The sequence below is a fragment of the Sarcophilus harrisii genome, chromosome 4 (assembly GCF_902635505.1).
Source record: "Sarcophilus harrisii chromosome 4, mSarHar1.11, whole genome shotgun sequence".
Lineage (NCBI taxonomy): Eukaryota > Metazoa > Chordata > Mammalia > Dasyuromorphia > Dasyuridae > Sarcophilus > Sarcophilus harrisii.
The window spans coordinates 334,632,880-334,648,798 of NC_045429.1; the positions used below are offsets into that span (position 1 = coordinate 334,632,880).

The window sequence follows — 15,919 nt, forward strand, 5'->3', positions numbered from 1 at the left end:
TTCTAAGGCCCCTTCTAATCCTGTCATTTAATATCTTATGTTCTAAATAAAGCTCCTTCCGTCTCCAACAATCTGTATTGTATGTTTTAAAGTCTCTTCCAGATCTGACATTCTAAATTCTCCTTGCATTTCTGCCCTTCCTCATTCTCTTCCTGTTTCCCACATATAATTGACAGTCATTCCTCTTCCTCAGTTCAATGAGTTTTCTCATCCCTAATGCTGCTCCACTACTCTTCTCTCTCAGCTATAAGTACATGCTAGAAACATGCCTCATACATGTTCTGAAGTACTAAGCAGACAAAAGCGGTGGATAAATTTCACCTACACGAGTACACATGCTCACACGTCTATATACTTATACACGTACTCAGAAGCATGTGTACCCATGCACACATGTACCCATGACCTCTCCCTTATGTGCATGTGAGGAGCAGACATAGGAGAAGATGTTACACGTTTTCACATGCTCCTACTTCTTACTCCTACACATTCTGGTACACCTACCTGTACATCAACACATTCCTGCACACCTGACATCCTCATACACTCACATAACCTGGCCCAGCACCTACATTCTTTCTGACCCTATGCTCCCCCTGGGAACCAGAACATCCTGAGGACGAAATAGTTAAAGACTTAATTAAACACCAGTCCCCCTCCCTGCTGCCCTCTCCATACTCCCCCCCCCCCCATTATCCACCCTGCTGGACTCCATCAATAATGCAGCTTCCAGTTCTGGGGATCCAGCAGGGGGCCCCCAGCCTGAAGCCCCCCTCCAACCTGATTCCAACCCTCTACCCCACCTCCTTACAGTCCCAAAGAGAAAACAGTTCTCCTCTCATTGGTCACCTTTCTAAACACCCTCTCTGAAACCTAGGTGCCAGTCATAAGCCAAAGGGGCTGGGATGCAACTCTGAGGCTAGGGTAAAGGGAGTGGACAGGGGGGACCAGAGAACCACTCACATATTCACACACACTCTCTCTCTCTCTCTCTCTCACACACACACACACACACACACACACACATACACACACACTCATTCCACACAGAGACAGAGAGATCGAAAGCAGAGAGAGTGAGAGACACAGAGAGACAGAGTGAGAAGAGAAGAAAAAAAAAAAAAAAAAGCCAGCAAATCCTCATTCCCCACCGTTCAGTACTGTATTTTTATCTGTGCGTGAACAGTCCTCCTCCACACGTTGCCTGCCTGTCACCGCACCCTCTGAGGGGAAGGGGAGGGGAGAGAAGGGGAGGGGAGAGGGGAAGGAAAAGGAGGGAGGCGAGCGGGGGAGCAGAACCCCAGGAGGAGAAGAACGGCTCGGGACCCACAGGCTCCTCCGGTTCCCTGGATAACAGAGGCAAGAGGAGAGTCATCCCCCTCAACCTCCCAGTCCTCACCATGGATCCCAAAGACCGAAAGAAGATTCAATTCTCTGTGCCTGCGCCCCCGAGCCAGCTAGACCCTCGCCAGGTGGAGATGGTAAGCATAGGAAGGCGCACTGTGGTCGGAGGGTACTGGATATCATTGTGGTCATTCAGAGCTAATTCTACCCCCTTCTGTCTGCCTCAGGAGGCACCCACCTCCCTTCTAACATTCTAGCTGACTTTCTCTTTCGCCTCCCTAGGATACCTGTCCTACCAAATGCCGTGCTGGACTCCTGCCTGAGTGGAGGGTGGGACTAGGGGCAAGGGGTGAGGATGGATGGTGCAGAAGTAATGGGGGGGAAGGGGGAGACAGAGGCTCCTGCTATCTAGGGGAACATTAACATGGGAATTGGGGGGAGGGAAGCAAAGCACTCAAACTTAGCTAGAGAGTTGGTCAACTTTTTCCTGGGGCACCAGTTCCCCCTCCTCTCTCCTAGCTTTTTCAGCGAGGGCTCTAGGTAGCCAGGAAGCCAGGGGTGCTTGGAGCTCGTGGGTCAAGCCCATGAATGTATCACCAAGGGAACTTTCCAACCTCCTCTAATCCGCTCCACCACATATTCACTGTCCCCATTCCTCCCCCACAGCAATGCTGCCTCCTATCTCAGAACTGCTGGGCTGAAAGGACATTAGCAAAGCTGTACTCCTTTCCCGAGGGACCCCAACACTGACCCCATTATTCCTATCCCCTGAAGAACCACTTTTTGCTTTCTCCCTCTCCTAATACCTTGCCTCTCTCTTGCTTACCATTAGTTTCTCATGCTGGCCCCATTCAGCTCTTTTGGGGGTGAGACAGGCTCCCCTGGAATCCTTAAGAGTCCCCTTGTGGGGCTGTGGGAAATGTTTCCCACCCCCACTGTCCCTTTTCCCCTCCCCCACCTGCAAAAGGAAAACAAGTTGCAGCCCTGACTACAGAACAACCAGACCTCCTGCCTCAGGACCCTTCCCCCAGATCATTTCAAAATAATGTTTGTTGAAATGACGCTGACCCCACGCCCAACTCTAGAGAAAAATAGCCCAGCATTCTGGAGACTGTCCCCGTAGCTTAACGTTCCTCCCAAGGGTCACTGGCTCAGTGGGGGTGGATTATGGGAATAGGAGTGGGGTAAGGCATAGATGTGTGTGTATGGGGGAGTTCTGGTCTCTTTTTGACCCAGTCAAGAATGGTAGCTGTATCACCTGATGCTGAAATATAGCTCATTCTGAAGAAGAGCAAAGAAAGTAAGAGTCCCAGCTCTAAAGGAACCATTAAGTGGGTTGGGGGGAGGGAATAAGGATAGTAGTAACAATAACAGCAGTACCTTATATTTATGTATCAATTTACCATCTAAAATGCATTTTCACATACTTAGTTTTATTTTGGAGGGTGGGTGCTAAGGGGGGGGATCCTTGGAACTAAGCAGCATTTTTTTCTGGTAGAAGAAAGAATGGGGGAAGGGTTGGTAATCTGACAGGGGGGAGATAATTGTTGGATCTTAACTCTCACCTGGTTCTCTTTATGAATTTCCCTGGAGCCCACAGAGGGGACCTAATTAATTGATGCCTCCACTTTTGGATCTCAGGCACTGGAAACAGCTCAGGGGCTAAAACCACTGGCTTCTTGGCATGACATGGGCATCCAGAGGGTGCCTTTCACTTCCAGCTGTGTTTGGGAGTCAGGTTCATTCAATTGGGGGTCCCACATCAGAGCCGAGCCCTATTGAGGAGTTCCTGAATAGAGTGAGACTCTCCACAGAAGATTTTTCCAGACCTACACAATTGCATAGCAGAGGATTAGACAAGAGAAAGTTCAGAGAGAGGTAGTAGATCCCTTTGTGAGGGAGCCCCTACAGAAGAACAAGGGCAAACATCTCTTCCACCTGGGAATTGGCATAATGCTAGATGGAGATGCTTCTAGTGCTTGCAGAGCCCATCTCTCGCTACCTCATCTCCGCAGGTGGATTGGATTTCCCCAGGAGTCCTTGAATTGACCTACCGGAGAGCAGTGCCAAGTAGAATATGAGGGCATCTTCCTCTGAATAGCATAGTCCTGGCAACTGAAGCCAGACTCAGATGTGCTTCCCCTCTGACTTCCTCAAAGACACTGAGAAAACATCAGACTTCTCCAGATCTATGATTCAGATTTGAGGACTGAGAATTCAGAATTAAGGAAGGAGATACCTCTAGAGATGGCCATTTGAATTGACCCCTAGGGAATTCAGGTTCCTGTCTCCTGGTAGGTGAGGGTCAAATCAGAGTTTCAGCAGCATTCACTATCCTGTCCCTACTTTTCTTTTTCTAATTTTACAGATCCGCCGCCGAAGACCAACCCCGGCCATGTTGTTCCGAGTTTCAGAGCACTCTTCTCCAGGTGAGGTCCCTCCGGATAAAGATGGGGTTCAGGCGCTGATGTTCCTCTGTATCTTAAGTCCTGTCATTTGAAGTCCCAGACTCAGATGTTACCCTCTGAACTCACTAAGACTACTAATACATTCCACACTTCTCCAGATCCTATGATTCAGATTCTGAGACTAATCGAATTAAGATCTCTAGTGCCTTTGTTACCTAGAATTAGTCCTATCTCCTGGAGGATTGTCTAGGGCTTCAATCAGAGTTCTAGACATTCACTATCTAGTCTAGCTGAGTTGATTAGTTCTAGAGCTTTAAGATATATGAAATTCCTTTGTCAGTCAACCTCTTGCTCAGTAGTCTCAGGATAGGATGGGTCGCAGCTGATGTTCCCGTCTTAAGTCACTGTCTTTGGTCCATCTGATGTTACTGGACACACTATCACTGATTCCTCAGCTCCAGTCTGTTCTGATTTTTCGTCTTTTGTTCATTGTCATTCGTCTGGTGATGATCTGGTTCCAGAGGAAGTCAGGAAATTCCTATTGGAGGCTAGAGAGTTGGATTAGGTTTAGGAGCTTGAAATATAACAGATGTCCTTGATCAATTCATACACTAATTGGTAGATTGAATTCAAACATTATCTAATACTGTCTGTGGACTAGGCTTGGCAAAATACTGATCAGTCTGTTTCTTTTTTTGTTGGTCTGGTAGTCTGTTCCAGAGAAGTGGCTTCCATAGTAGGTTGCTCAGAAATAAATCAGATGGTCATATGATAATTCACTAATTTATTCAATTCAAAATTTTTATATCAGTATCAAAATACTGTCCTTTTGGACCTTTCAGCAAGAGTAGAGCTGAATATTTGAGTTCAGAAGTTCTAATCTGAAGTATCCTCTCATGATCAGATTTTCATTGGGTTTGTATAAGTTAGAAGGCTGAAATAATCATTCTAATTCTTGAGTTCATCAAACTTGTTAAATTTAGCATTTCCCTCAATTTTTAAAAAATCATTATTCCCAGAAGGGGTCCATAGGCTTTACCAGATTGCCAGAGGTACATGACAGAAAAGAAAAAAATTGTTAAGGACCTCTGATGCACTCCAGCATCCTCATTTTTATAAAAGAGGAAATGGGCCCAGAGAATGGAAGTGAGGTTCAGAGCTCCCTTATTTCTCACCTCACTGATCTCACTGTACCTTCTATAGCCTAAACAGGATGTGATCCAGGACACAGGGTGGAGCCTCCAGGGAGCTGGAGGCAGTACCAATAGGCAGATACCTTACTGGGTCACTGCTGGCTCTAGGGTACCTCTGACTCTCTCATAATTAACTTCCCCCTCTTCTACAGGCATCTCTAACCAAGGTGGACACCATTACAGGCTAGCATAATTCCTACACATCCTGTGCTATCAGGGACAATTTGCTCAACTTCCTCCTGATATTTAGGCAGGGTACTATGGAAGGAACAAGAAAGAAAGAATCCTTAGGTTAGATAGGGTGAGCATGGGAAAAGGGGCCAAATGGTTGTGGGAGGAGGAGAGCCCAGGGTAGAATGAGTATTAATCCCAAACTTTCGCTCTGGCAGAGATCCTCCGGAGAGGGGCATCACCTCAAGAGCAAGAGACCCAATCCCTGTGCCTATACTCCACCTTCTCTAAAAGGTACTACTTATTCTTTTATTTGTTCCTTTGCCTCTTTTCTGGGCCTGGAGCTAAAAACAGGGACTTAGGGATGGTAAGTGTCTACTTTGTGCTATGTGCTAAAGATTAAAAAAAAAACTGTCTCTGACCAAAAGGAGATCCTTTTTTAGCAAAAGGATACGACATGTATGGTATTAGATACAAAGTATAGACCAAGAAATACAAAGTAATTTCAGATGGGTACACTATGAACTAGAGAAATCAGGAAAGGGCTTCTTGAAGAAATAAAGGATTTCCAAGAGCCAGATGGGAAGAGGGAAAGCATTGTAGCCAGAGATGGCCTAGGCAAAGGCAAAGGGTGGAACATGAAATACCCCATACTGAACAATAGTGAATAGGACAGATTAGTTGGAACCAAGAATGCTTGAAAGGAGTACTGTAGATTTAAATCAGAAAGATAAGATAGAAACATGTTGGTTTTCTTTCTTGACTATACTTATTTGTTACAAGGGAGGGCTCAACTAGGATGCAAAGGTGAATAGAAGGGACGGTGATAGAAAAAAATGTCAATAAAACATTAAAAATTAAATTAAACTTAAAAAGAAGGGCTGGGATCCAATTTCAAAGGACTCCAAATTTCAAACAGAAGAGTTGGTATTTTATCCTATCTGGAGCCAGGAAATGAGATGGTTAGACTTGTGTTTTAGGAATATCAATCTAGGGGGCAGCTAGGTAGCTTAATAGATAGAGCACTAACCCTGAAATCAGGAGGACCTGAGTTCAAATATGATCTCAGACACTTAACACTTCCTAGCTGCATGACCCTGGGCAAATCGCTTAACCCCAATTGCTTCAGCCAAAAAAAAAAAAAAAAAAAAAAAAAAAAGAATATCAATCCAGTGGCCATGTGGAGGATGGATTGAAAGAATGAAAAGGGTATTCAGAAAGACCTTTAGTGGAGGTATCTCTGAAATGGGCTGTTTTTCTACAATCCCTATCCCTCTTCACATAATTCAGTTTTGTGGATTAGTGTAAAAAAAATTTAGTTTTTTGAACCTAAAAACAAACAAACCAGGTGACAGAACCTAAAGAAATGTCTATAGTTTTTAAATAATAAAAGTTCGTGTTTATATCTGGTCACAAAAGTGCTTGGTTTACAAGCATTTTTACAGCTTTGCTAAAGCTGTAGTTTTTCTTTTTTCTTCTTGTTTTCTCTGAAGGAGAGGTAATCCCCACAATACCATTATCTTTCTTTCCTTTCCCTTTCCATGTCTTTGCAAAGATCTAAATAGACTGAATTTATCTCTGTTTTTCTATGCTGAACATTTTCCAGTTATGTATGTACATATGTATGTGTGTGTGTATATATATATATATATATATATATATATATATATATATATGGTGGGAGGGGCAAGATATCTCCTAGCCATGATCTCTCCTTCTGAGTACTAAGTGGGGATAAATACTTCAAGGCCCTTTCTCCTTTCTCAACTTCTTTCTGCCTGAGGCTCTTCCTGAATCCCTCCCTTTCTGTCTCCTTCTCCTCCCCCAGGTCAGAAAAAGTGTAATGAAGCCAGAGGTGGCTTTAACTAGCATAGTATGCCAGCCAAAGTCAACAGGTGCATCCAGCTTGGGAATGGAAGGAGGAGGGAGATGGGAGTGTAGCTCTTTAATCAGAGTAACTGACTGACCCCCATTCTCAGACTCTTGGATTACCTCTTTCCTCATCTCCTAGTCCTCTACACTCCCATCAAAAGAAAAGGGACATTAAAGTTTCCCCAGAAGGGCAGAGCTCATGGGAATGAAACTACAGCAAAGAATGAGAATAAAAGTGGGAAAGGGCTACCTACCCACGAAGTCCTAGGATAAATGTCATGGTATTTTTCTTGTCCAGAAAGAATAGAGGGGGGGGGGGATCAAATCCCTAGTCCCACTCCCAAAGAGTTAGGGGAGACGTTCCTGGAAAATGAGGGAAATATATGACTTTAGGAGGGCCTGGAAGGGTACTAAATGATTCAATGGACCTTCTGGTCCAGCCCTACCCCCCCCCTACTTTCTCTTAGGTAAAGGCATCTGACTTGGCTGAGCCTGCCAGGGGAGGAGGGGTAAAGGCAGACTTGTTCCTCTCAGTGGGGACTCACGTTGCCCAGGGAATGTTCCACTCCTGGGGTCAGGCGGCCAGGGCACTCCAGGTGTTTCAGGCTGAGGGTCGCAACTGGCAGCAGGGAGGGTAGTACAAAAAGAAGAATTGGAGAGGGGCTGCCCTGAGTTAAAAGGGGGGAGCAGCTATAGAGAGACATGGAAAGAAGGACCTGTCTGGATATAGGCAAGGGAAGAGGAGAAACGGAGAGAAGAGACTGAAAGGCAAAGAAAGCCAACCTTTCAGCATGAGTACAGAGTGTTCGAACCACTCAGGAGCTGCCCCATCCCCCACTCCCCACCACACACACACACACACACACACACACACACACACACACACACAACCTATTGTTGTTACAGACTTTGCTCATACCTCACAAGCTCCAAGATTTTCCTCCCCTGATTCATCTCAGAGTCCCAGGGCTGAGGTTAGGGTGGGGGAATGCCTCAGCCTCCTCACTCCCTGGACCCCTTTTATCCTGGGTATCCCCAATACCATTTCTTCTTCTCCAACACAACATACCCCTTTTTTATGGACTCCTGTGATCATCTCAACTCTTAAATTCTCTCATTGCTTCCTCCAGGGACTTTGCTAAGTTGGTCCCTCATTCCCAGGTTCCCTGGGCTACTTTGCTCCTTCCCCAGCGTCTGCTTCCACACATACAGTGATGGAGGGCAATTGTCTCTCTATAAGCCTTTGTGATTTCTTCTTTGGATAAAAAGGAGAGAAAAACAGTGTGAAGAATATACACATTGCTAAATGCTTTGAGATCCTGGGTTGTTGGATCAGATAAGGTATTACTGTACTTCTAGCAATTTGTAAATCTCCAAAAGCCATATAAATGCTTGTTGTAAATTTTATCCATTTTTTTTCAATATTTATCCTCTTAGTCAGAGGCTGAGGTCCCCTGGAAAGGGAGAGATGACAAATTGGAGGGTACTGGAGAGAGATAACCTGGAGGTAGGAAGACACTGGTGGGACAAGAATGGGGGCTAGGAAGAGACCACGGTAAAGGGGAAGGTCTGAAGGGGACAGGAAAAGAAAGAGGAAAGGGCAAAGAGGATATTAAGAAGAGGACAAAAGTTGGAGAGAGGGAAAGGAGTTGTAATCTCTCTTTTGGATCCTTCAGAGGTTCAAGGAGACTCAGGACATAGAGTCCTCAGGTTTTAAGGGTTGCTGCAGGCTTCTGGAGCAAGGGATCAAGGACAAGGGTGGAGGGATTTATGATGTTTTTATTGCGTTTCTAACTTTCAGAAAGTCAGGCAGGCTGTAGTGAAGGCCTGGGTCTCCCGGGGTATGGAGGGAAGGGGGTGGAGGGGCCATTGGGGGCGGGACCAGTGGGCAGACAATGGAGGCACTGTTGCCATTCAAGGAGCTGGCAGAAGCCAGGACTGCTCTGCTCCCAGGCTCAGCAGGCAAGATTTCCAGCCAGGATAGGCCCCCCTGGGCCTTCCCTGCTTTGGCACTGTGCCAACCTGGGGATCAGGAAGGAGAGAGGGTGTGCCCAAGCAGTGGGGGTTGGAAGTGGAAGGCAAGAAGCTGGACCTGGCCCACAGAAGAAATACCTGAGTTTTAGTCTCCCAAAAGAAGGCTCTTTCATTTGCATCTTACCCTGAATTTTCTTTCCTTGATGTTTATTTAATGTCAAAATACTCAGAAATCATTCTAGACTTTACCTTCTCCCCTTCTCTTCTCCAATATCCTCCCTGTTCCCAGTATTTTCTAGCCTTGCTCCTCCCCTGGTGTCCCCTTAGCTCTTACCTCACTCTCCCAGATCTTTCATCTCCCTCACTGTCCTTAAAGTTTCTGCCCCTCATTTCCCCACTTCTGTCTCCAAGTAGTCCAAGCTGGAGTGGTTTCTAGTTGGGCTTGTCTCTGGGTGTAGGTCTGGCTTGGAGAAGGTGGAACCATGCCTCTGCTGTTCCTGTTGGGGAGGTCTATGCCCAGCCTGCTGTTTGTCAGCTGTATCCAATTGAGGCCTGTAATGACTTCTGCTTTCTAGGTCAATGCAGAGGGAGCTGGGAAGGAGGGGATGTGGGTCAAGCCAGCGGGGGCTGGGTTGGGAACTTACTGGGTCCCTGGACACTGTCTACCTCAATACAACTTGGTATTACCCTCCTTACATGACTGTGAGAACCCTATGGTGCTTGGAGGAAACAAGCGATACTCACCAGGAATAACTGGACTGGTATCCAGCTGGACTAGTATCTAGGGTAATCAATGATAGAGAGATGGAATTAGAAATACCCATCAGAGTGGGTGGGATGCTTAACTGGAAACATTCCCCTCATGCTAGACTACAGAGGAAACAGCAAAGGCTTTGGAGAGGACTTGGGTTCAAATTCTGCTTTAGACCTTTATTACCTACATGATGTTGGGCAAGTCATTTAATTTTTCTTGGCCTTAGTTCCCTTATCTGGAAAATGAGGGGGTTGAACTAAATGGTTTCTAAGGTTACTTCCAACTCTACATCTATGATCATATGGTTAGAGGGCATAGTGTCCAGGGGCTCAAACCATTACTGATCTCTTTTGCCAGAAAAAAAAAATGGTAATTCTGGACCACACATGCCCGACCTGGCAATAGGGGTAGTGAGAGGTTTCTGTAACACTGGCATATTGCCCTTTGGAGAAAATCCCTTTGTCCAGGTACCCCTACATCCTTGGGGATGAGGGGGTCAGCTGGGCGTTTCCTCTCTGCTTACTGTCACTCTGGCTCTAAAACATGGCCCACTCTCCAGCTGAATCACAGACCATATTGGCTGCTAGCTTCCTGGCCAGAGAACATTGACTCGATACTCTGCCCACTTGGTCTTGCCCAGGCTCTGGCGCCTGGCACAAGGTATTTAGAGGAGAGCTTTCTTTTTGCCAGGATCCTGAAGGCCAGAAACTCTACCTTAGAGCTAACCATGGGCACAGCTGATGCCAACCAGGCCTCATCCATTAGGCTCTGCCATGCTCTTTTCAATTTGACTGCTGAAAGCTGCCCTGACCCTTTCCATGTAAGGGGCACAAGAAAAATGGGAGGTATCTTCTTTGTCACAAATAGGAATGTCACAGTTTCTCACAGCCCTAATTCAGGGACAAATTCCTTGGTTCATCCTCCCATCTGGTCTTAAGTGACCACATGGGTATGGATAACCACGATGCCTTCTCTGTGCCAGCTGTCCAGCGCATTGCTGAATCACACCTGCAGTCCATCAGCAACCTGAGTGAGAATCAGCCTTCTGATGAAGAAGAAGAAGAAGGTGAGCAGGGAAGCCGAGGATGTCCGGGAGAGGAGGAAGAAGAAGAAGAGGAGGAGGAAGAAGAGGAGGAAGATGATTCTAGCCAGGCAGAAATTATCAAGGGCAGAAAGGAGCCTGGTGAGTTAGAAGGTTTGGGCCCCTGAACAGCTCCTTTCTGGCTCATAGTTTCTCTCATACTTATGAATTGTTTCAAAACTATGGGAGGATTGCCTTACTATGGGCCATATTCCAGATCTAAGCTCTGAAATAGAGGTACTCAGTTCTAATATCAATTCAGTTCATCTAGAAGGTCTTCTCTAAGGTATTTCCTGGCTTTAAATGTCATAGTCTCCTCTAAGACTGGGACAAAAGGAATAATCTGCCACAAAGAAGTTTAAGTTAGAATTAGAAAGGTCTTCCTTGCAGGTAAAAAGGTAGGAGGCACAGGACTGAGGATGCTGGAGAAGTCCCTTCCCGGAGAGCCTCTTCCCACAGGGTATGGATGACAGTCAGTCTAGAAGCAAAGGACAGAATGAGATAAGATCTCAAGCTTCCCATGGTTCTGGGCTGTCTTCCTAGGTCTTTCCTCTCAGCACCCCAAACTCAAAAGTGACCTAAGAATCTAAAATCACTGTCTTGTGGCGAGGGGAGTAATGCCCTCTAGTGTCTGGATGGAGAACTGAAATAGCTGATCCCCAACCTCTTCCTCTGCTATATTTAGGAATCAAAGATCAAGTGCCTACTATGTGCCACTGTGCTAGATGCAAATGCTGGAGAGACAAGTATAACGAATGAAACAATACATACTCACAAGAATCTTATAAGAAAGGGATGTTAAGAGACAGACACAGATGCTAAGAGGGGGGAATATATTCCAGGTGTGGGAGACAGCCAGTGTGAAGGCCCAAGAAGACCCTAAGCATAATATATAGTCTGTCAACAATGGAAGTGTGATTAGAGATCATTTAATACAATCCCTGACTCAAAAGACGTGAAAACTGAAGGCCTAAAAAGTGACAAGGCCATAGGGAATCACAGGTGGATGTTTGTGTCTGTCTAGACATGACTTTAGGTATAAGGAGATCCCACAGAAGGGTTCCCAGACAAGAAAAATGCCACAGAAGGGTGCCCAGAGAAATCCCATAGAGGAATTCTTAGATCTGGAGAGATCCCCTAAAGAGAAGCTCCCAGATGTAGAGACCCTTCCCAACCCATAAGAACCATGCAAGGGAGTACCCCAGATCCAGAAAAGGACCCCATGGAAAAGTCTTCTGAGTCCAGAGAAACACCTCAGAAGGAGCTCTTGGCCCCACAGATGAATCCTGAACTGGGATGTGCCTTATACAGAAAGTTTCTTAGAACAGTAGTGTTATTCATCTTCTTGATTTCTTGCCATGTTCATATATCTAACCTCCATCCTTTCTGCTGAATTTTAAGTATTATTCTCAGAGGGTCTGCAAACAGAAAAATAGTATTAATAACCAACATTTATACAGCGCTTTGAAGTTTACATTCCCATTTGAGCATGAGAATGAAGAAGTACTAATAATGTCCTGCCCCCAGATAAGAAGAAAAATACTTGATTCTCTATCTCTTCTTCTTAGGAAAGGGGTGAATGGGAAGGACAGTGTCAGAATCTTTTATTCTGCAAGCCAACTAATTGTCCAAACTCTTACTCCCTAATCAATTGCTTGCTTGAATTCATTTGTGAGGGGAGAAAGAGGGAGAGAGGGAGGAAGAGGAAGAGAGCAAGAGCGAGAGCAAGAGAGAATGAGAATGAGTGCAGTGTATCCTCTTGAATAGGCAGAACTGGAAGGAAATGAATTGTTTATTTAGAGGGGGCCCTGTTCTTTCTTCCCTACTCCCAAAGACAACAGTGAAAAAGGATTATGGGATAGAAAGAGAAGTCTGCCTTTAGTCAGAGAAAGTTAGGGGATAGATGAGGGGACCAATTTATCAAGAAACAAAACACTAAACTGGACCAGCAGAGAGAGACAAAGAGATGGAGACAAAATAAAAGGAGGCAGACAATTAAAGCACATATTTACCATATATCCATACTCTGAGGAAGCAGAATGGGCTGGAGAAAGATGCGGAGAGAAAATCAAATAGATAAATGGAGTTTCTAGCCTCTCTTCCTTTTTTCATTCTTCCACCTCAAATCTAATAGCTGTGCAGCCGACTTCTTGTGGCCAGGGCCTGGAGGGGCCTTGGGAGCGGCCACCCCCACTGGATGAGCCCCAGAAGGATGGAACTTCTGAAGGAAAGGAAGAGAAAGAAGAGGCTGTGCAGAATGGTGAGAGACAAGAGGGCATTGGAGGAGGTAGGGAAGGAGTGAAGCTCACAGGAAAAAGAGCCATGTCCAGGCGTGGGACTGGGGAACAAGGATTGGTTGAGGACCTGGATGGGGATGGAGGGTCAGGTGACTCTGAGTAGGCTTAGACAGAGAGTTGCATACTGAGTTAGTTCATACTTATCTTGCAGAACCTGGTGAGGGGACCCAGCATCCTGGTCCTCCTGTTCCTGGCACATAGACATCCCCGAATGCTGTTTCTTCCTTCTACCAACAAAGAGGGAGGAAGATGGGGGAACAGCACTGTTTCCCACTCCCTACCCCCTACCTCTCACCTGCCAAGGCTGCAGCTTCTGATACCTAGAAGATCGAGGCTAGTCTATGTGTTTGCTTGTTTGCCTGTCCCTTTGCTGATGCCCAGGGCCCCCAGACATTCCTTGATGCCCACCCTTACCATCCATATTATTCCCTGATTTCCCCCTCCCTGAGTTGAGGAGGTAAAGTTGGGTTAGTTTTGAATCCCATTCTTGTCTTGGCCCATCTCTCATGCTAGAGATTCCAAGGCACTGGATTCAGTAATTGAACCTCCCACCATTTCTATTTCTTGGAGCCCCCTTCTTCTTAGGCATAGGAGACCCACAGGGCAGGACCCTAAGCCCAGAGTCGGGGGGAAAAGCATGGAGAGATGAGAACTCCCCCATTCCTCTGGCTTCAGGAACTCTTTTGAAGCATCTCTTGTAGCCCTTTTCCCTTTATTTAGCTTTGCCTAGGGCACAGGTCTCAAGTGTCCCTCCTACTTTTTGGAAATTGCTTCCATTCCTACCACTTCTAATGGGGAGCCTAGATGCCTGAGTCCCTGGGAGCCCTTCCCCTCACCCTAAGATGGTCTGGGGGGGATTGTGTTTGTTTTATTTTGCTTTGATGCCAGGAATGCAACCTAGCCTATGTGTGTGGGAATATGTATTTGTTCTGGGTGGGGGTGGGATAAGGTTCCCCCACCCTCAATCTGCCCTGTTGCCCATGTACCCTTTTCCCTACTACTGCCAATGGGCCTGCTCCCCTTCCTTGCTGGAATAAAGCTTTGTAAATAACTCTGATCTGCTACTTTGTTTGGGAATAGATGAAATTAGGTTATGGGCGAGTAGAGGAAGACAGGTAGGGGAAGAGATGGGTTTAGGACATTGACAGATGGGAAACTAGACTTCAGGAATGAGGAATAACTTGCCTAGTAGCACATTAGAGTGAAGCTGACTTAAGTGTCAGGATTAGAACATAAGCTACCCTTCTTCCAGTTCAAAATTTATTTTGGTGGGGGGTGTTATAATGAGAATTCCTATTACAAAGGTAAGAGATATAGGAACTGCTGGGAGGGAAGTTAGAACTCTCTATTTCCTGTCTTCTCCCCCAAAGAACAAACAGAGAGTGGAAAATCTGGGTAGAAGAGTTCTCCTGGGTTAGTCTCAGGTTTCCACAGCCTTAGGCAAAAATCCTAGAAGGAGAATTTTCTCTTTATACACACCAATATGCTATAGAGACACTTTTCTCACAGTGTTCTTCTGGCTAGGCTGTTAAAAAAAAAAAAACACATATTTTGGGAGAGTAGAAGGAGACAGAAGCTTCCAATCTCATCCAGGCTAGAAGTACAGCTGTCTTTCCAAACCTAATCCTAACTACTGATCAGTTAAGGAATCCTGACCCATTCTGTTTCTGTCCTGGGTCAATTCATATCTCCTTAGGTAGATGTCACCTTCTTCCATACTGGACTTAGTGCAGTCAAACAAACAGTTTTTAACACACTGAAGCTCAGGACTCCTGAGCTCAAGCAATCCACCAATCTTAGCTGTCTGGATAGCAGGCATTACAGGTATGTGTGAATCAATACATATATAGGTAAACTTTTTTTTTAAGTATATGTTGAGATACCTCAACATCACCACCTACTCCTTCCTCTGCAGAAACTCTACTTTCTAAGGTCATGGATTCTTCACTTCCGACTTGAATATCCTGTTTTCAATCATTCTTTTCCTAGACCTGTCTGTAGCTTTTGATACTTAGTTGTTGTTTAGTTATGACTGACTCTTTGTAACTCCATGGACTAATACACACAATACTGTCTGTGAGGTTTGGATTTTTTTGGGAGGGGGGCAAAGATAGTGGAATGGTTTGTCATTTCTTTTTTTTTTTTTTTATTTAATAGCCTTTTATTTACAGGATATATACATGGGTAACTTTACACGGTTTGTCATTTCTTAATAAGGTCACACAGTAATTAAGTATCTGAGACCAGATTTGATTCCAGTTCTCCTAATTCCAGACCCTTATCCACTGAGCCACCTAGCTGCCTCCCTTTGATACTGATAACTACACACTATTACTTAGTAGTTCCTTTTTCCACTCTTGGATTCAAAAACTTTACACTCTTATCACCCTCTTCCTTTTTCTCCCCTTATTTCTTATCCTTATTCCTTCCCTTAAGATGGGTGTTCCCTCTTGAGAGTATGCTAGTGGCTCTTCTCTCTCCACTTTCTCCCCTTTAAAAATCTCATTCATATCTACAGCTATCATAGTCTTTACCAAAGCATTGATCTGATCATGTCACCACCATCCCCATTCAGTAAATTTCAGCTCTTTTTCAGGATCAAAATCAAAATCCTCTATTCAGTTATTACAACCATTCACACACTGATCCCTTCCTACCTTCCCAATCTTCCTACACTTTATTCCCTTTCACATTCTCTGTGATCAAGGAACACTGCCTTCCTTGCTGTATGTACCTCACACAAGACATTTAATCTCCTGACTCTTGGCATTTTCAGTGAGTATCCCCTATGCCTAGAATATTCTCCTTCCTCACCTTTGCCTACC

At 45.3% G+C, this 15,919-nt stretch overlaps 1 protein-coding gene across 1 annotated transcript; it reads left to right on the plus strand.

The window, feature by feature from the left end:
* Window positions 1-1,033: 1,033 nt before the first annotated feature.
* PPP1R1B (protein phosphatase 1 regulatory inhibitor subunit 1B) lies at window positions 1,034-14,149 on the plus strand. Its single transcript, XM_031966182.1, has 6 exons — window positions 1,034-1,481; window positions 3,713-3,799; window positions 5,296-5,410; window positions 10,699-10,899; window positions 12,932-13,057; window positions 13,246-14,149. Exons 1-6 carry the CDS (start codon window positions 1,401-1,403, stop codon window positions 13,293-13,295), a joined length of 660 nt encoding a protein of 219 aa, XP_031822042.1. The 5' UTR covers window positions 1,034-1,400; the 3' UTR covers window positions 13,296-14,149.
* The last annotated feature ends 1,770 nt before the right edge of the window (window positions 14,150-15,919 follow it).